At 35.6% G+C, this 22,703-nt stretch overlaps 1 protein-coding gene across 3 annotated transcripts in view; it reads left to right on the forward strand.

Annotated features, from left to right (window-relative positions):
- LOC120776478 (zinc finger MIZ domain-containing protein 2) overlaps positions 1-22,078 on the forward strand; it is a 61,058-nt gene extending 38,980 nt beyond the window's left edge. For 2 of the 3 annotated variants that reach the window (XM_040107154.1, XM_040107153.1), the window contains exons 2-12: positions 11,661-12,102; positions 12,639-12,902; positions 17,879-18,573; positions 18,754-18,872; positions 19,020-19,152; positions 19,224-19,437; positions 19,524-19,858; positions 19,937-20,512; positions 20,583-20,700; positions 20,797-21,138; positions 21,594-22,078. In XM_040107154.1, the coding sequence (XP_039963088.1) occupies positions 11,674-12,102; positions 12,639-12,902; positions 17,879-18,573; positions 18,754-18,872; positions 19,020-19,152; positions 19,224-19,437; positions 19,524-19,858; positions 19,937-20,512; positions 20,583-20,700; positions 20,797-21,138; positions 21,594-21,725 (3,357 nt within the window). In that variant the 5' untranslated portion in view covers positions 11,661-11,673 and the 3' untranslated portion in view covers positions 21,726-22,078. Of the gene's footprint in view, positions 1-11,660; positions 12,103-12,638; positions 12,903-17,455; positions 17,779-17,878; positions 18,574-18,753; positions 18,873-19,019; positions 19,153-19,223; positions 19,438-19,523; positions 19,859-19,936; positions 20,513-20,582; positions 20,701-20,796; positions 21,139-21,593 lie in introns of those variants that run through there. The other variant, XM_040107155.1, reaches the window with a different exon arrangement.
- The last annotated feature ends 625 nt before the right edge of the window (positions 22,079-22,703 follow it).

Raw genomic sequence — 22,703 nt, forward strand, 5'->3', positions numbered from 1 at the left:
AAAAAATAAATAAGTAATATAAATAATTAAAAGTTATTCGCTCAAATTTTTTTAATTAATTGAAAATAATTAAGAGAAACAAATTTTTTAACTTTTTTCAGTGTAAAGCGTTCCAGCAGTCTGTGCTAATTTAGCTCTTATCGGCGCATTTACTTTGTAACAAATAATATAATTAAATATATAAAGTAACTTTTTCCAAGAACTTTCTGAGCAACAAACACACCAAAAGCTCACTTTCAAACACAATTTGGTTAATTCTGCGAATTATCGACTAAAAACATATAGCTTATCAAAAAGCGTGCTAACTAAATAAGGTTAGAAGTGCTTGCTTTATCGTACAACAAATATGTACATATACTAGCCACATAAAAAAAATTAATTATGGAGTATCGTTTTTCTAGAAAATTTTGCTTCGACTATAAATAAATGGCTTTTTATTCCAAAATTTTTTTATTAGAACAATATTTTTTCAAATAGTCTATATTTTTATGTAGTGAATTGTGTGGTCGTAGAAATTTTATTTAGATTTTAAACATTGTTTTGTTTTTAAACATACATATACATATATATAAGCACATGCATATAAATAGCATATATTATATTATAATTGATAAACACAATTCAAACAAAAAATCACGACTTTTTAAGTAGCATATTATTTATACAACAAAAGAGCTTGGCACTATATTTATGTGATTTTTTTGTTGTTGTCTATAAGCTAACTCGCTGTTAATTCGCAAACTTTTTAAAATTCGCACCTTGTTATATACTGTGTACATATTTATGTTTATATACTTTGATACATAGAAAAATATAATGTATATGTACACACTCGAGTATATATAAGAGTTATAATTAAGTAAATACGTACAGACATCTGCTGAAATCTATGAACAAGAAAACATTTTGCGTTTTACTCTGCTTATTATTGCTTTCGTTCGCTTAGATTTGACTTTTTGTTGCTTAGTAGATTTTATTTGAGGTGAATTTGTTTATACTTAATAAGACGCAGCGGCGATGAAGTGTGCGATCACGTACACCGCTCGCTCGATCACCCCACCGCGTCACAAACATACAAACGTATAGGCGACCAATGAGAAAATAAAAAAGTACAAAAAGTTACCTCTATAATGATACATATATACATACATATGTATGAATGTAGATATATAAGTATATATGTGTATATTGAGAAATATTAGCAGCTTCGGAGTCAGCGCGCCATTTGACATTGAAGCGCTGACAGCTATTCTACTTAGTCAGTGACTGACTGACTGATTGCTGATCTAACAGCCGCAATCTGCGCACTCGCAAGATCGACTTACATATATGTATATATATACAGTGGTAGACAATAGTCTGTATGTAAGTATGACTGGCTGTGTATTTGAGTCTAACTCACAGCGTTCTCGCGTGTATATTTGTCAAGGCGCTGATTTGTCGGCTTGGCGTTGTGTCAATCGGTGCGATCGTCGCTTTGTTTATGTTAATTATTCGCCAGCAATGATTTCGAGTGTAAACACGTACACACGAAAATGCATACATGTATTCACACATTCGTATGTGTTATAGTATTTACTTTTTGATTTCTTATTCGCACTTTCAATAAATCAAAATCAAAACAACAACAAGCACTCAAGTACTACGAACATCTCCTAAAATTGATTTATTATTCCGTTTCCCAGGCTGTAGAATACATAACTACAAAAATGTGCGTAAATCAATTAATTTTGATAGCTTATGAATTTATAATTTCATGTCAAATTATTTTATTTGAAAATTGCTTGTGTTAATAACTTCGCATAACAACGCATTACTCAACATAATAGCCTCTACATGAGGTTAAGGTATTTTAGAGCATGTTTTACGAAATTTATTTTGTTTTACATTTTCATACAAGGTTGTTTAGGAGTATGCAACACATTTGAGGCTACACATACCCTTCCGCCAAAAAGTTTTCAAAAAGCTAATGTAAAGCTCTTTTTCAAAAATATTGCTTACTTGTTGGTTATATTGTTATTAATACAAACTAAGCTAAGCTTCATATAGTTAGTTCTATTTTAAGCTTAGTGAAAGCTTAGAAGCTTAAAAGCTCTTATTAAATTTTTTTGTGAAAGCTTAGTAACATAAAAGCTCTTATTAAATTTGTGTTACGTTTTTCAATGAAAGCTTAAAATCTCAGGCACAAAAAAGCTTACTTCCTTATAACGTTCAACCAATTTTCTGGCTTAAGTTGGAAAAACACGTGATATAGTGAAAGCTTAAAAGTTTCAAATACACTTATATCAACGCGTAACTTTCATATATTTGCCGCTGGTTAATTCGTTCACAATTTTAAACGCGGTAGCATACGTTAGAGACGTGTTTCCGTGAAAGCTTAAAAGCTCAAAATATTAAAATAAATGAAAATTACTATATTATTTGAATATACATAGAATACATGGCACAGCTTTTTATGAATATGCTATTGTAGTGCAAAAACCTAAGAAGTAAAAGCTTAGAAGCTTAAAAGCTTGCAATAATACACTCAAAATTTGCAATTACTTTTTCTTTTAATATAAAAATATACATATGTCATGTATACCGTGCACACTTTAAAAACGCATTCATCCTAAAAGCGTGCTGCGCTAGAGACATCTCTCAACCAAATGCATGCCTTAAGGTTAAGTGGGATGCATAAATGCAGTTAATTATCCATTTCTTAGCAATTGCAACTGCAAAAATGCAAACCAACAACAAAGCGCACAAGTGCAAAACAGCAGTAGCAAATGGCAAAGCAACCACAAATAAGGTCAATCGGCCATATGGCTTGCCATCTAGTCGGATTACTAGTGAAGCAGTCAATCATACATGCAGGCATTTGCATACTAGTGAGTGTATATACATAAGTACATTTGTATTATATATGTATGTGTCTGCCTTTATTTAATTGAGCAAACTGCGGTTGACCAAATAAAGGCCATATAATTACTTGACAAGTGTGCGCGTACATACATACATATGTATGTATGGACGTGCATTTATGAGTGCACATATAAAAAATCTTCATAAATAATATAAATAATATTAATTTTCAATTTATTGCAAAGCCAGTAGCATTCTGTTTGCCTAAGGGAGGTCGTTTGAGGCCGCAAGTGACAAGCGCATGCGCGCACACTCACCTCCATTTTAACCCCGGCCAAGCGGCCATTCACTTATGTCGTCTAAATACATATACTTAACATTTACATAGCTGTGTGTGCGCATGCATCTACTTACTTATGTACATACATACCGACGTAGGTATGTGGCTTTGTCACAGCACATTTCGTACGTGTTGACTTGTCGACAGCGCAATAATATGGTAATGTATTGCAAAAAACGCTTCGAAAAAATCAAATCGATCACCAAAATGGGCAAACGTACGCAAGTGCCCATATATAAATGAACAATAAGCACACATACACACACACATGCCAGCTGAAAGTGCTAAGTCACAGCACAGTAAGCGCTTGACAAAATATGTAAATACTTAAGTAAGAACAAATTAGACGATTTGAAAAAGTTAATCTTTGGAAAAATTCTATTTGCTTGAAAATTTCAGAATATAAAAAAGTGCTTGCAAATACACATTTTTAATTTTATAAAATATTAAATTTCAAAATAGTTAAAAAAAAAAATAAAATTTTTTTGTAAATATTAAACATATTTTTATGTAATAATATTCCTTTTGTAAATAAAAAGATTAAAATTTTCTCAAAGTAAAAGTGATTATTTTATTGCATAAAATTTAGTACTGTTTTTGTACATACATATGTATGTATTTATATCAAAAATATTTTTTTCTTTAAATTCTTTAATGTCAAATATTTATATATTTATATTCACTGGCAGAAAAATTAATTATCTCTGCTATACAAACACATATACATATATATGTATATGTACATACATATGTACACGTCTTTATACAAATATAAAGAAAATATTTTTAGAAAAATTTATCTGATTTGAAAGCATTTTTTCATATCTGCAAGCATTTGTAGATAAAATTACGCTTTTGCATATATGTATGTATTGGAAATTTATTACATTTAATTTTATTTAATGTATGTATGTATTTATCTAGCCAAAAATCACAGCGCCATTGCATTTAAAACTATATAAAATCCCTAATTCACCAATGTATACAATCAGAGCCCGCAGTTAGTCGATAAAAAAGTGCAACATACACACACACACACACAGACGCACATAATAAATAAATATAAATACACAAATCAGTTGAAAGAGCTTATAAATGCCATTAAAGTGTATAAATTGAACGTGATATTTCTTTTGCTAATTTTTATGCATTTTTAATTTCGCAAATATCTACTAGAGTACAGAAAAACACACCCCAGTATAGATTGAAATGATATAATATATGTATGTATATGCATATGTATATATGTATACTATAATAACCATACTTTCCAATATACATACATACATATATGTAGCTTCAATGCGTTTAAAATATTCATAATCTCTGAACATGAGCTCAACTTTTCAATTATTATTTTATATATTTTTTTTAATTTTTATTTTTTTATTAATAGCTTATTATTTCTTAATTTTATTTAAATTTATTTATTTTTTTTTATAATTACCTCTTATTAATTTTTTAATAATTTATTAAATTATTTTGCGCATTTTCTTCGTGTTTACACTCCGTCTGCCTGCTGATTAGTCATACGCAACGAATCTCGAGCTCTTCGCTATTTCGAGCATTTCAAGCATTTCAAGCATATCGCTGATTGTTGAACGCACATACGAAAATACACACATGCATGCATACTTTGTTATAAATATTTCACTTATGCGCCATAATTCAGTTCAATGCAGTTCACAGCAGTGTATTATGGGGCAAATACATTTTCGCCGTCGCCAAACGGCCAATCACTCCGCATTCATGAGATGTACAGCGCACGCATATTGAGCGTTATCGCTGCTTAAGTGCGGGCATGGGCCCAACATAACGCCTTACGAGGCAGGCAGGCCAATGGTCTCTGTACACTTGTTGTTGCTGTTGTTGAAAAGCTGTGCTCAGCAATGCAACTTGCCTCACACTGCCCTTATTTGTTGTTGCTTACTAATTTTGCATACGCGTCACTTCGGCAGCCTGCGTGTGTTTGTTGTAATTGTAATGGCATTTGTTGTGTTTGTATTCGCATATAATTACACAGTTAAACGCTCCATTTTCAGCTTTATGGAGCGCACAGCTGCTCTATTCGCGGTTGACTGCTGCCAAAGCGCTTATGAATGCTTGCGCATCTGTATGTGTTTGTCCAATCATAACTATTGTTGTTGCTGGTTTTCTGCAAATTTTTCTTATTGTTGCCGCTAGTTGCTTCTTTCTTTGCTTTATGGGCTTGCCGCTCACTTACTTATGCGGTTATTCCCTTACAGCAAAAATGACTAACTGTTGTTGTTTGTGCTTTCTTCATGTTTAGCGTTAAATAAACTCATATTTGCTTGCATTGCGGCTTACAGTTAGTTTGCCGAAGTCTCTTTTCGCAACACTGTCTTCGCTTCAACCTCAACCTCCTCCTCCTTCTCTACCTCTACTTCTTCTTCTACTTCTTTTTCAAAAGCTTACTGAGTTTTCGCTGTTGTTGTTGCTGTTTTTGTTGTAATCGGTTGTACGCAATGCTTTTGTGCCGTCATTCCACACGCTTTCCGGCCTTATTTATATTTCTTTTGCTATTTCATGGCATCTACATAAGTACATACATACATATGAATGTATGTGGCTTTTTATGAATGCGTGTGTGTGTGTGTACATCTAGAAGTATGCCGCCATTGCTTTCATTGTTTTTAATGCCGACTCGAAACAATTGGCAGTTTTATTGTTATTTTTCGTCACCATTTTAGTAGCCACTTGTTGTTGTTGTTGTTGTTGTTGCTGCTTATGCTACAGCGCCGGTGCTCTCATTTGAGTCGTTGCTTTTTGCACACTCACACAAATGCGCATTCGGTTCATAAGCGAGCACAATTTTACATACATACATACAAACATATAGATATGTATGCAAAACGTGTGCAGATATGTATGTATGTATATCGTGTGCCCATTTCGCGCTCATTGCACAGCGTTTACAAACAGACTTATACATATTTCTCTTTGCTTCATAAAAGTTTTCATTTTTTTCTTTCACATATAATTTTTCTTATTTTTCTCAGTGTTTGGCTTTAGGCTGCTACATATTTTTGTTGCAATATACATAAATATGTATTTTTGCACATACTTACAAATGTACCATATAAATATATGTATATGCATATATTCGCCTGCGAGTCTCATTGCTTTTGTTATGCTTAATTATTTCTACCTTTGGTTCATACACCAGCCATCAGTGCAAATTTAACATACAAACACAAACTCTAATATACATACATATGTACGTATGTATGTATGTCGGTATTTGCATATGATATGGCGAAATCAGCGCTCAAATTTACTTGTCCGTTTGCGATCGTTTATCGGCTCACCAAACCTCACCACAACCCCATTGCTCTCATTCAACACACACCTCACAGTTTTCGTTATTGTTGTTGTCGCGTTTATTTATATTTTTGTGTACGTTTGCGTTTGCTCGTTATACGTCAAATTAATTCGCCAACCATTTCTACATATATGTGTGCTTGTGCATTTGTATGTATATTTGCAAATTTATGTCCGCAAGTACTTGCAAGAATATAGTATGTCTTCGGTGTTCTGTGATTTGTTTCGGCTCGTTATCGTCGCCTTTGTCGTGGCGAGATGTGCTAATACATACATATATATTTTACCGTATGTGAGCGCGTTTAATTTTTCGCATTTTTTATTGTTTTTGCTATTTGGTTAGCCTGCGACATTAAGGCTTTTCACAGACATTTTTATGAAATAAAATAAGCCTGTGACTGCAATCGTAAATCTTCAATGCGCACATTCACATACATACATACATATACATAAATAAGAGTTTGCGGATTTGTTTGAGTTAAATTTTTGGTAATGGATTATGTTAAGAGCCCGCTGAAACAATTTATTTTATATTAATTTGTCTTAATTCCTTTTAAAATATATTGTAGACGGCTGCTCACTTAGTAATAGCAATTTTATAACAAAAACAATTTTTATTGATAATTATTTCTAATAATTTTTTTATTGTATTGTAAAAATTATTGGAATATTTATTTCAAAAAACTTTTCTTCAATAACTGAAGAAAATTATAAACGAAAAATAAAATTCAAACTTTTAAAAAATGTGCAAAAAACTATTAGTGCAAAAACTATACAAGAAAATAATTTAAAAAATAATATAACAATAAATCTTAAAAATTCTAAAATAAAATAAATGTATTTCATAAAAAAAAAGGTGCCAAAAATTTATTTAAAAAAAATTTAAAAAAGTAGTTTTTATAACTATTAATATACAAAATAAAAAAAAAATATTTTTTTTCCAATATCGTTACCTTCTTTACCAGATTATACCAGTTAATAGTACTAAAAAATAGGCAGTACTAAATTTCCTCAATGAGAGTTGCATTTAAACATATGTAGGTATGTACATATGTGTGCATGTTGGTATGCAAATTTCACGCTTGACGCAAAGGCAAAGTGGTTTCGAAGGAAACACAGTTATTTTAAACAAAGCTACCAATAAATACTGATGTCAGCCACACACAACGCCATAGAGTACCGTTAAATCGAATGCACATACATATAATATATGTAGATAAATATACGTGCTTAAATTTTGCATATGTATCATTTTTGTTATTGTTGTTGCCACCCACTCTTCTGCAGCAAACACTGTGCGCTTACTTATGACATATTTATGCAGTTATCAGTGGCAGTGCGCTGACTTTTCTGGCTTTTCAAGCATACATACTTATGCATACGCATATACATATATTTACATATGTATGTATTGGTTGTGTGTATGTATTGATGTCTTTATAAAAGTATGAAAATATGGCTACTAATGGCGGTAATACCAGTTGATCATGCTAATAATTACATACATATGTTCGTATACACATTTACAAGGCATATGTATTTTTGTATGTATGTACTTGTATGCATACATATGGCACACAACCGCGAACTCAACGCTTTTAGTTTACTTTGCCTTTAATTGATTAATTTTCTTATATGCTGCACTCACACAGAATCACATGCACACACAAACACAAATGTATACCACAAATATTTAAATATTTAGAAAATAACGTATTAAATATGGAAATCGAAAGTAAAAATGATTATATTTCACTGGAAAATATAGTTTTAACAGTATTGGTGGCTTTCTGTACAACTTTGCCGTCATATAACTAAGTATTGCAGTTCCAAGCTATTGGCAATCATGAAGACGTTAGCTTTACACAACTGTAATCAATAGAATGCAACAACAATGACAACAGCAATGTCAGCAACGGCAAGCTGTCGGTGTCCTTATGACCTTTGCGACAGCATACGACACAAGCGCCCACAACAAGGCATACCTAAGTATATACACAGACACATACATAAGTTGTTGCTGCTGCCACACTTCTATGTGGCGCTGAGCCATTTTTAAATGCCACTTGCCACCTCCTCCCGCTGCCATAATCACTTAGTACATATGTTTGTGTATATATTTATGTATATACATATATATGTATGTGCGAGTATACAGTTTACACAAAAGACACAAATTATGTCAAGGTGGTCTCGCGCCAGCAAACTTTGCCACTGACTGACTGCCTGCCTGACTTTACCGCCCTCCCTCCGCCTGTATCTCTTTCGCCAGTTAATGGACCCCGCTCACCAAACTAACTGACTATTTAACGGTTCACGTAAAGTGCGCGCTGGCGCCTTGGCTGCCTTGTTGCGCGTCACAAGCAAAATTGAATAAAAATGGAAATTCAAAGTCCGTCGAGCAAGGAGCTTTCTGCTGGCAAACGCCCACCGCCTTAAATAGCCGCGCCGCCGTTGACCTTCTCACCAACACATGCATGCTATGTTTGTGTTTGCTGGTGTTTGTATACTATATATGTGCGTATTTGGCATTTATTGTAGCAACGCAATCGACTGCCGTGAAGCTAGTTTAAAGAACGGCGAGCGAAATGCTTGTGGGTGGCAAAACAGCAAATCGAAAAAATAATAATTAAATTTTATGCTGGTGGCACAAAAAGGACTCGCTAAGTGTGTTGCATGCGTAGGTTTGATGGAATGCGTGGCACAAACAAATATAGTATGTTCATGGAAAAATTTATGTCAGATATACATACATATGTATGTAAGTATGTATGTACTATTGTAATATTATTAGTTAAAATGTTTTATTTATACAACTTTGCCTGTACTGTAAGTTCGAGAAAAGTTGCTTTGCTGTTGCATTTACTTACAATACGAACTGGTCCATTATGGAGTACCCCGGAACTAGTTGCATTTTCAAATTTAATGTGCGATTTTTAGTTTAATTAATAAATTAAAACACTCAGCACACAAAATCGTAACTAGTTAATTTTTCACTAGTTTGTAACTAGTTACTATTTTAACAGTTAAACATTCAAATGCTTGAAATTATCATTTCTTCAAATTTCAAAAAAAAAGTAGCCGTCCAGTATTTTACCGTTAATTTGCGAAAGTTTTAAAGTTATTCATTATACTAACTAAAAATTATGCATTTATGTAGCTATGATTTAAAATTAACACAAAACTACAAATCATCTTCTTTTGCATTACACTTTGCTTTGAAATTATATTAAATTCCAAAAAATAAATATTTCTCACCACAAAGCTTACCAACGCATAATTTTGGCGATAACACAACAAGCAAAAAGCTAAGTTTCGCAGAAAAAACACCTTTTCCTGTAAACCAGACACATCTCTGCAGCTGCCATTTTTTGTTTTCCGTGAAGCAACCGCTTTGTGTGCTGGCGCTGATCCACATGTTTGCATGCTTAAGCCATAAAAGGAGCATGGACTTCCTGTGTGTGCACCTTTGCGCAGTCACTTGTATGCTTAAATATTTATGTATATATTTGTCATAAATAAATAAGTATACATGCATGTAAACGACAGCAGCGAGAATGCCAAAACACAGAAAATATTTCGCTTAGCCGCGAAGCAGATGCACAAGCAACTCACCAACAGCCATATAGGCCGAATTTATTGCAATATCTAAAATATGTGGATGTACTAAACTGTTGTTGTATGTTTATATACATGTGTGTGTTTAAGTCGCTGTTGTCTCCTTCGCTGCCGCTGCCTCACTTGTTTGCTTTGTCAACAGCCACACGCGCCATTTATGTAGCCACACACAAGTGTCTACATGAGCGCAAGTACGCCTTTATACACCTGTATGTACATACGGACATACAGCTATTTACAAGTACAGCTTACACTCGGGTCTTTTTTTAGTTACTTCATATTTCTGCGCTTTGTTTTTGCTTCTCAATTTGGATACCTGCACCTACTTTCGGTTGTCTTTCGGTTGTCTTTCTGCTGGCTTATTCGTATTCATCCACCTTTGCCTTCTTGCTTCGACAATTTCATGCGATAACTCATCCTTGAGATAAATACCGTATACAGGCCAACAGAAAGGCGACATCAAGAAATTTTATAGCGAAACAAAAACAACACAAATATATCCTAAGCTTATACTCAGATGTCTGCTAATGAATTTTTCATACAAATATGTGTAGTATATCTACTTACATGCTAGTATATAGCATATATACATACATATATAGAAATATGTGTAACTATGTATGCAACATGCAGGAAACCCAGCGAAGGACAGGTGCTGTAGTACAGCCTGCTGGCCGCACGTGTGTGAACGCACCTTTATTTTTGTAGCCACAATTTTTTTATTTTTTTAGGCAGCTACACCTTTATGTATGTGCATAATATGCGTAAAAGCCTCATAAATAAAAAATATTTAATAGCAAGCTTGCTTCAGTTTCAAAATTCTAGACTAAAAAACAAAATTTTAATGAGTTCCAAGATGCATATATTCAAAATACGTCTTTTCAGCCTACAGGAAAATACCCTGTAGGAAATTTCATCCACTGATCTCTTTATCAACTGCTTAGGGTCTTATTTTAAGCATATGAAATGTCTATACTACTATTTTATATAAAAGTAATTTAATATGAAAAAAATTTATAAAATATTTATTATAAAATTTAAAAATATGAATTCTAAATTCAAAATAAACTTTAAAACTCACATGTGAATATTAAATCGAACTATTGTAAAGTTTTTGCGGGAATCAATCCATAAGCAATTGATTTCCTGCTGGGCGGCTACAATTTGGCAGCTATTTAGCAACTCAAATACTTGCTTCCTGTCAATGTCGCATGTCAATGCTAAGTTTTACGTCGTTAACGAATTTGCATAGGCTAAAAATAGAAAGTTTTTTATTCTCTTTACGCGGCTCGGCGGAAATGCGAAGACCTAGAAGTGCACAGCACGAGCAGCTTCGTCATCAACGTCGGTAGTGACAATGAAAACGTAACTCTTATATTGTTTTTAGTGATTTACGTTTTAAAGTTATGCCAAGCCGCATCTAAAAATATTCAAATTACATACATAGGTATTTAAAGTCACTCTCAAATATCGCAAATTTCTAACCTACAACTTCCCCTCCCTTCTTGTTTTGCAGAAAAAATGATGAAATGAACGCCGGCAACGGCTCCTCGAGGGCGCCAGCCTCCGGGAGCCAGATATCACCACAACTACCCGACGTACAAACGCAGCAGCAGCAGCAGCAACAACAACAACAGCAGCATCAACAGCAAGCGCAACAACAGCAGCTGCAGCATCAGCAACAACAATCTGTACAACAAAATAATAACACATACGGCAACTATCCACCCATATACAACTCGGCGGGCGCACAGAATGGCATCACACCACCAATCGGTCAGTACTCCATGGGTGAGCCCGATACATTGCGCACACTAAAGAATACATTTGGCCCGAATTCGGAATTTACGACAAGCGGCTACGGCAACTATAGTAATATGGTAACGGCTAATGGTGGTGGTCTGCAGCAGCAACAACAGATGGATAATATGAGCGGCATGGCCGGTGGATATGGGCAGGTAAGCAAGGAAGGCGTGGTCAGCCTGTGTGTGTGTGTAGAGAGTAAAAATATGCCAAGCTAAACGACAAGCGAAGGCTATGCTGATAGATTAGTTGACTTTGTTGAAAAGGCGTTGCGTGATTTTAGGCGCACGTGCACGTTAGAAAGTAGGTTTTTCAATTCAGGGCAGCTCTATTTATCATTGTGTAAAAAATTGTTTTATATACAAATAGTTATCGTGAAAAATAGTTTAGTAAATATGAGCCTAAAAGTGTGCCACCGTTTCGTTTTGTCACATTTCAATATGAAATGTTTGCTTTTAGGCGTTAAAGCTTGTCACAAGCAGGTTATACTATAAATGCAGTTACCGGACGAGGTAGAGCAACATGAAAATTTTCGATTTAATGATTTTACCAAGAAATTTACAAGCATTTTTTTCAATACTTGTCACCCAGTCAGAAAACATATGTATATGTAAATGAGAAAATTACATTTTTAATGCATTTTCACTACTTTATCTCTCACACACAACTCTTTTCTCGCTTCCTCTTACAGATGAGTGCCAATCAAATGCATGGTGGCAATGTGCAAAATCTCTACATGAATGGCAACATCGGTGCAACCGGCAGCGGCAGTCCAAGTGCGACCAATATGAATAGCGCCGGCGGCATTGGCGGTGGCGCTGGTGCCTCCCAAGTGGCTGGCAATCCAAATGTTAACATGAATGCCGGCTCCAACATGCAAATGGGTCACATGAATGCATACAATGGTGGTGGCGGCCCCAATGGCAATCCCAATATAGCGCCATCTAGGCATCAAGTAAGTGAAGTTTTTGCAAAAAAAGTATTGCTTTGACCCTTCCGAGTTTCACGGCCAAATGATTGTGTAGTTTAGCGCCATATTGAAGGCGCATAGGCGCCGGATGTGAGAGTAATAGCCAACCAACTAAGCTGCCAGCGCAGCATGTGGCCCGTAGTGGATGAGTTTAAGGCAGCCGTTTTGCTGTTGTTGTTTTCATTTTAATCTAAGTGGCGCTCTGCTAGACATTTTTATTATCCTTGAATGCGCATCAAAGCATGTGGCCTGCAGTATAATATTATATTAAGGTCACTTTACAATGTGGCCGCCTGAAAATCAATCACTTACTGTAAGCGCCTAAAAGTTGGCTTTTACATGTGGCAAATTCAATCAAAATTAGCGGAAGTGGCGCAATTTTTAATGTAATTTGATCAGTTATGATGCCTTTAAAGGTGAGCAATGATGCGTCAGTGCTAATGTGTGTCAATTCTCTGGTCAAGCGCTTTGCTAGCTTTAAAAAAAATAAAAAAAAAATTGAATTTATGTGCAAAATTGTTGTGCATTTAATCATAGTAGATTTATTTGCTGTTTGCAACAACTCATCGCTGGAAGCTTCAACATCTCGGCGCACAATTAAAACGATCAATGACACAATTAATGAAAATAACACGAATATCAAACAGCAAAGCCGCAAGGCATCGCCAGCCAATGCTGTCATAATCCAACAACAATTTAACAAAAAAAAAGAATAAAAACAAAAATATATTAAAATAGAAATCGAATTGTTCGAATCATTAACTGCTATAATAGATTGTGGCGGCAAATGCGTGATTACGGCCGCTATATGCACACATCACTAGCTAAAAGCGCTTGCATAACCCTTACATAACAGCGATTCCAAATCGATCAGACAATAACACAAGTGTGCGCGTACATTCGTGCTGTAAGTGCATGCACAGCGCGGCGTTGAGCCGAGCATTTCCTTTCCATGCAAATCGCTTCTGAGCACCACAGTGCTTAAGGTGCCACAGGCTACGCTTTGGAGATTTGTTGATTTCTTGTTTTGTCTACAATTTGTAGTAAAATTAGTCGAATAATTGCTGTCATTATATTTGTTATATTTAACATTAATATTGTTGACACTCATTTCGACAACCGAAGTGACTGCATGTGCCACAGGCAATCAAACAGCACAATATTCTATATTTGCATGCATGTATGCGTGTGTGTGTGTGTGTGACATGCATTTAATATTGAATGCATTAAGATTTATTTTAAAAATATTGCGCAAACATACATGTTTACTGTCATTATTGCTTCTCACTCGTAAAGTAACAAAGCACACGCGGCAGATTTTCAATTGTTTCGCATTAATAACACGTGAATGCAAAAGTTGAAAAATCATGCTTGTAAAGTAATTTCAATAATAGCTGTAAATACAATCATGCCGTGTGTGTGTGTGCTGTGCCATAAAATATATATAAATATTTTGAGACTTGTGTAATGAGTGTAAAGATTAGTTGCTACATTTGGTCTTAAAAGGATTTGAGGGCACTAGAGAAGACTGAAGTGCGCGCAGTGAGTGTGGGCTGTGAGTTGAAGTAATATAGATAAAAATTTTATTGATAACATTTTTTTCTACTTTCTATTTTATTTTGTATGTATGTATTCATTTAACTATCATTATTTAAGTTATTTCTATCTTATTTATTTATTTTTAATTACAGAGAGCGTAAACATTTTTTATGCCCTTTAGTAAAATTTATATTTTTTTATTTATTGTTTTAACATAATTTTTATTTTTAATAACTTTTTATTAATACTTTGTTTATAAATATATATTTTTTTAATTTTTTATTACATTCAGAAAAAGTTTTTGTGTTTCTAAATATAGTTTATTTATTTTTTACATAGTATTTGACAATTTTTTTTTAAATTTTAAGTAAAATTAATGTTTTTATATAGTTTCCTATATATCATGTTTAATTATTATTATTTATTTTGCTTAGAAATAATTTTTTTTTTCAATTTTTATGACATAAAAAGCTTTTTAGTGCTTTCTACAATAATTAATTTATTTTACTTAGTTCCCCACAATTTTTTATTTTTAATTATATTATTTTTTTAATTATATTATAGTTATTTTAATTTTTTTTCTTTCTTCTAATTGGCTTTTCGTGTATAATTTTTTGAGTTAATTAATTTTTGTATATTTTAATTTTTTCCTTTTTTTATATTAGTTTATTACAACGTATTACTTTTTTTATGTACACATTAAAATATTGTATTTATTTCAACATTTTTTTATGTTCAATATTTTATTTTTTTTAATATCTGTTTTTTTATAATTATTATTTTTAAATTAAAAAAAAATAATAGTTTTTATACAACAAAATAATTGTAAAAATTCAGTTTTATTTATAATTTTTTTTATTACAATTATTCTAATTTTTCTTATTAAATTACTATTTTATGTTAAATATTTTTTTTATATAAATTAATGTATATTTTTTAGTTTTTTGTATACTTGTATGTATTTGTATATCTTAATTTTTACTTATATTTGATCTCTTTTTAATACATACATTTAATTTTATTATATATTTAACATTTTATTTTTCATTATTGTTTTTTATAAATATCATGTTTATAGTTTTTTATGTGACATTATATTTTTTGATTTCAAATATATAATATTTTATATATAAATATATTTTTTTATATAATTTATATGTATGTCTTATATTTTAACACTTCCTCAAAATTTTATTTTATATTTTTTAACTGTGATTTTTTTCTAAATTACTTTATCTGCATTGCTTTTAATAGTTTACAATATTTTTATTTTTTTTACGTAATTTAATTTTTATTATAATTATATTTTTATATAATTATAATTTTTGGAACTAAAATTATATGCTTTTATTAAATTAAGTTTTACTTATTTATTTTAGTTTCCTTAATTTCTTCTACATTTTAAAAATCTTCTAATTTTCACCACTCTCGCCCACTGTGCTCATCACCTCAACGCCTTGTAGTGCAAATAAACATGTGTACGCACGCACGTATTGGCAGGCAACTGCACTTCTCACCTTCCTATGCCAATATTTACATAGACTACTACTGTCATATTGTCGCATTGTAAAAACGTCCGATGAGTGCGAAGTGCATTTGTCGTAAGTTGAACTTCAGACGTCTCAACATTCCTGCATGCATTTCAACTTGCAAGCAAACACACATGCACACTGGATATGCAAATGACTTGTGTGTGAGCAGCAAAAAGCGCATATTGACTACAACTGCTCATGTAGATTTTTTTGCACCCATAATTGTTTGTGTTTTTGTAATTTTTAAATTTTATTACTAACTGCGTTGTATTGACTGACTGCATGTCACAACGGCAATTGCTGTGCAGTGGCAACTTTTCTCAGGCAAACCGATTTGGATATTTCCCCCCCTCCTTTCTGCATATTATTCCCGTTTCGATGATTTTTTGTGCTTTCATTTTTGTTTTTATTTGGTTTTTCTATTCACTTATAATTTCAATAACAGATTTAATTGTTTTAAACGTCATATGCCGGACTGAATGCAGTGACACGCAAGCGCTGGCTGGCCGCTCGCAGCAAGCGAAGATAATTAAATAAAAAGCATTAAATTCATTGCTGGAACAACAACAACAACAGCTTACATGCTTAGAAATATTCATACGAATGTGTATATGTGTGTGTGTATATGCACATAATTCAACTTAGAGAAAGCAAAACGACAACGAACGCGTTGCTGGCAGCAAAAACAAAAAATACAACAATAAAAAAGTACAAACAAACTTTATAGCAAATAATCGCAATTAATAAAAGGGAAAATAAATCGCAAATGCTTTTGTTACAATGAAATAAGAGAAAATCGCAAAATACGTGTGCGCATGCGCAGTTGCTGCGCCTTTGAAGAGCTACTGATGAGCAGCGCGATTTGCGGTGACACATTCGCCGGACAGTGAAGGTTATGTGGGCACTCACTGCAGCTGTCACGCGTTCATATCTATGTACCTTTGAGCCATGTAACGCAAGTACATATGTATCTATGAACCTAGGCAGATGTGTAGGTACTTAGCAACGGCTGCTTTATAAATAGATAGTTACATCAGTTACAAAAGTATGCAACAGAAAAACAGTCCTATAATTTGCGCCTTGCTGCTGTGTCTAAGTTAGGCGCTTTCGAAAGCTTGAAATGACCTCTATGAGGTCAAATTTATGCATTTAATCAATTGGAACAATGTTTTCACTTATCGATGCTGAAATACTTATGCAGAAATCTGCTGATTCAGCTGCTTCAGCTTTTGATAGTATGCAAATTCAGACCCTTGAGGTATTATCTAACCCTATAATAAGGTAGTTCTTCATTACTACTTGAACATTCGTTAAGCATAAACTCATTCTACATAAGTTATTTCAATTTCGAAGTTTTTCTAAGAATATTCACACACAAATATTTCAAGCATAGCATACAATTTGAGGTCGTCATATTTGTGAGTCAAAATTTGAAAGAACGTGCCAAATTTTCTACAATCTGAAATTTATAAGTGCATATTTCTGTTAAACTTTTTTGGGACCCGCAAACGCTTTTCGAGTCAACTTTTATAATGGCCAATGAGGCCGCTAAAATACCAACCGAGGCGCCTGTAAGCCCTCCGGAGGTTTCAGAACCGTTAGATGCTGTGCATGCTGGTCATAATCTGACGGAAATTCTAAGTGAGCCCGTTCCCTTTACTGAAGAATGTGATGGTACACATTGTAGTCACATGCGGCCCTGGTCCTCCGAACTTAACATTCCACTAAATCAGGCCGTTGCTAATGCTCAACCGCAGTACAAACAAATAAACAGTGAACATAGCTTCCGTGTAGGCGTCCTTGAAACTAAGCCGCCTGACTTTAGTTCTATAAGATTTCACTGCACTTCATTTAAGTGATTTAAACTAAAATTTAAATTCTTCATTACAGATGAACCCAATGAATCAGATGCAGAACATGAGTATGGGTGGCGGTCCACAGATGACGCCACAGCAGCAGCAGCAGGCCATGAGCGGCCTTGGTCCTATGGCCAAAATGCAAGGCATGGCGAACGGTGGTTATGCGCGACGCAGCACACCATATCCCAGCGCACAAATGCATGCGGCGCAGAAGCGAGCCAGCTACACATCCATGGGTAATCCCTCGATGCAAAATGTTCCTCCGCAAATGAGCATGCAACACTATGGCCAACAGATGCATCCGCAAGCGGGTAGCGGCGTGCCAGTACCTATGCAAGCGGGCGCCTATGCTCGTGGCGGTCCAATGGGTGGCTATGGCCGAGCTAATGCAATGGGTCCAGTCGGTATGGGCCCCGGTGGCATGGGCCCGGGTGGTATGGGTCCAGGTGGTATGGGTCCTGGTGGCATGGGTCCAGGTGGCATGGGTCCAGGTGGCATGGGTCCTGGTGGAATGTGCCCAAGTGTTATGGGTCCAGGCGGTATGGGTCCTGGCGGTGTGAGCGCAATGCAACGTGGCATGCCACAAGGCCCAGGCGGTTATAGTGCCGCTATGGCGCATCAACAGAATCAATACTATCCAGGCGTAAATGGTGCTGGTGGTCCTGGCATGGGTCCGGCTGGTCCGGGCGCCCTAACGAATACCGGTTCCATGTACCAGAATCAAGGGTGAGTACAAATTATTATAATGTGTTATTATTCAATTTCCCTCAATCCTCTGATCCACAACCTTCGTCCCTTCTATATAGTCCAACGTTTAGTTATATGCCAAACTACCAATTCTCCCGCTATCCAGCCATAGCCTTGCAAGTTTATAAAGATTTATTGAATTCTTATTTCCCTGTGTAGTTTCCAGCAAAATTACCAACACAGCCCAGTTCCTGGTAATCCGACGCCGCCATTAACACCTGCCTGCAGCGTTCCATACATCAGTCCGAATCCAGACATCAAACCAATTATGGACAACTGTAAGTCGACAAAAGAAACACAAAGCACGTAGAGAATATTTCTCTAACGCATTTCTATTTCTCTTCACTTTTTTAAACCCTCCTTACACACGCACACAAACGCTCACTCATACCATCGCACAATCTACAATAATGTTGGATTTGTAGGCGAAGAGATGCGACTGACATTCCCCGTCCGTGATGGCATCATACTTCCACCGTTCCGCTTGCTGCACAATCTCTCCGTCAGCAATCACGTATTTCACTTGAAGCAGAATGTCTACAATACGCTCATGTGTCGGTAAGTCAATCCCGTCTGAACACATAAGCCCGCTTCAGAGCCTAATCGTCTATTTATTTCTTTGTTTTCAGCTCCGATCTTGAGCTGCAGTTGAAATGCTTCCACCAAGATGACCGACAGATGAACACAAATTGGCCGCACACGGTAACAGTATCTGCCAATGCTACGCCCCTCACCATTGAACGCTCCGAGAAGACGGGTCAAGCATTGCGGCCGCTATATCTCAAAGCGGTATGTCAACCCGGACGCAATACTCTGCAATTAACCGCTAGTTCCTGCTGTTGTGTAAGTATTCTACTTCTCCACATAGCCCTTCCAGTTTTTATATATGTTTGATTATATGTCTAATTGCTAATCTTCTTCCTTTGCAGTCCCACTTGTTCGTGCTGCAGCTAGTCCATCGACCCTCTGTGCGGCATGTACTCCAAAGTCTGCACAAACGCAACTGCTTACCCGTAGATCATTGTGTGGCCAAAATCAAACGCAACTTCATGGTCTGCTCAACGACCAACGGCCCACTAGAACCCGGCGCTGGCAACATGGAAGCGACCAAATGCACCAAGATCTCATTGAAATGTCCGATCATGAAGTCTCGAATACGCATGCCTGCGCGAGGACACGAGTGCAAGCATATCCAGTGTTTCGATCTGGAGGCATATCTGCTTATGAATTGCGAACGTGGCGCCTGGCGGTGTCCAGAATGCAAGTGAGTATCTCATCATCTCCATCAAATACTTTCACAATTTATATTAGTTCGTTCGCTAAAACATCATCTCCATTACAGTAAACCTGCGCTAACCGAAAGCTTAGAGATCGATCAGTATGTCTGGGCCATTTTGGATAAACTGAATGGCACGGATGTGGACGAGGTCATTGTCGATTCGAGTGGTAATTGGCGTGCGGCGCAAGGTATTCATCAAGGCTCTCCACTCACTGCGATGTCGGCGCAAATGCCCAGCCCAATGGCAGGACAGATGGTTGGTCAAGTGCCCGGCGGACAAATGCCAGGACAAATGGGCGGCCAGGCACCTAACCAAATGGGTGGACAGATGCCAGGGCAAATGGGCGCACAGATGCCCGGTCAAATGCCAAGTCAGATGCCAGGACAAATGGGTCAGATGGTGGGAAGCCAAATGCCCGGTCAAATGCCTAATCAAATGCCCGGACAAATGGGTGCTCAGATGGTAGGCCAGATGGCCGGTCAGCTGAGTGGCCCCAATGTACCCACCATTAAACAGGAAAACACATTTGACGATCAATCAAAAGTTATGTCACCATGGGACAACTCGCAGGCGATGAGTCCTTACATGCAACACGACATGAATGCGGGCACGCCCAATGTACCCGGCGCTGGTCAAATGTAAGTTTCTTTGTTAAACGACTGAGTGTAACGGAGAAATCCTAACTTACAACCACTTTTAATCTTGCAGACGCAGTCCTTTTGATATGTATGGCGGTGGTGACGTTGGCGTCGCCGATCAGCATGCAGGTGACACAGCCAATTCTCTGGACCAGCTTAACGCCATGGAGAAAAGCTTAACAGATCAAGTGAGTATTGTATTGCATAACTATCAATGGAAGACAACAAATCAGTGTACAATAATTCATAACTCGATAACTAAACACTGCTTTCCTCTTACACAGATGCCTCACACGCCGCACACACCAATGCACCCGATGACGCCCGGCGGTCCACCAAGTGTCAGCTCGGCGCATAACGAGCCATCGACACCCAATGCGAATATTTCAAACTCCTCACCACAAACACCTGGCACACCCGGCCAACCCGGCGGCCCTGCATCCAATCGTGCGAATGAATCACACCAACAGCAACAACATTCACAACAGTCAGTCCAGCAATCGCAGCAAGAGCAAATAATAAATTCGCTAATCAACTCACAGCCGAACGGCTTGTCGAATCTCAACGAAACGGATTTGAATGCGGAATTGAATATGGACAACAATGACGGTTCCGGAGACTTGAATGTAAGTGGAATTACTTTCTATAAATATAGTGCTATTAATGTTTAGATTTGGTAGTTGAGAATAAGTGAGACTTGGTTCTTCTCACAATTTCGTGATATTTTACTGTGTAAAGGTTTTAAAAGATCTTCAACTATTTGTGTCACATAAAAAAATTTCAACTTGAACAACTTCCAGGAATTAATTAGATATTGAATAGCGTGAGAGTGTGAGAGCATGAGAGAGATCTGAGTTTAAACTGGCCTTTTTCTTTAAGAAAAGTCAAACCTTGTAAATATAGGCAAACATGACGGCATTGAAGCTGTATATATATAATAGCGATTCAGATATGTTTTACAAATTTTAGCTTAGGAATCTCAAAAATTACTTTCAGAAAGCTTACTTGTCTGTCAGATATATTGAAAAATATGACATTAAAAACAAAATAACTGAAAATCGTCATCTTTCAATACTTTCAGTTGCTGCCGGATGTTGATCCCATGGAAATTCTGTCGTACTTGGATCCACAACCCGATCTGAATACGCCACCATCGAGCGGTTCGAGCAACAACAACAACAATGACGACATACTTTCGACGTTATTCGATTGAGACCATCTACTGAATGAGCTGTTGTAAACGAAATGTCAAACCGCAACAATCAACTAACAACAACAAAGCGAACTCTCTCGTAAAAGCGTTGAGGTGTGAGAACTTTAGCAACACAAACCACCAATGTGACACGTGTACATACATAAATACATAAGATGCAACAGGGTATCAAAAGAACGGCATAAGTCAATAAATCGGGCGGCAACTCGTCGTAACATTTCCACTTACGAAGAATAACAAAAACATACCTCGGCATACAGTTATACATATTGTACGAGAGTAATAAACAATATTTGGTGTTTCTTCGAAAACAGAATATAATAAAATGAAAAAATTCAAAGTTTAAAAGTTTAGAGAGAAAAATGCAAAATTTTTTATGAAATTGCCATATTTATTTTTTTGTTTATAAACTTTCAACGAAAATCAAATTTTACCAAAATTAAGTAGAAATGAACTTGCAGTAGTTGCGCTTAGAGCAGTGTTTTATGAAACAACAAACACACCAACAAGCATATAGACGAAAATTACTAAAATGAAATTAAAAATATAGCAATTTCTTTGAAAGCTAACTTTCGAGCTGTATATACTTAGTATTATTAATGTTTTATCACACTTAAATGCAGCAAAAAAGCAATTGGAAAAATGAATATTCACGAACTTTGCGGTGACAAGTCTATAGAACCCTTTAGCGCGCTTTTTTGGTAGGCAACCTTGTACAGTGACTGCACCTTTTCGCCAAAATTTCCCTTAAAAACAATGTTTGCATGAAGTTTGAATTATGAAAGCTCCAATAGTGAAAGCTCCAGGAGTGAAAGCTTTCGATGCATGAATGCTCCAACAGTGAAAGCTTTCGATGCATGAAAGCTTAAAGCTCACTTTGCCTGCTTAAAAAAGAAACAATGCTTTGGTGTGAAAAATGTAAAAAGAAATAATTAAAGTTACAACAAATACACGCATAAATTAATGCTAAAATAATTC

The sequence above is a fragment of the Bactrocera tryoni genome, chromosome 5 (assembly GCF_016617805.1).
Source record: "Bactrocera tryoni isolate S06 chromosome 5, CSIRO_BtryS06_freeze2, whole genome shotgun sequence".
NCBI classification, from domain to species: Eukaryota; Metazoa; Arthropoda; class Insecta; order Diptera; family Tephritidae; genus Bactrocera; species Bactrocera tryoni.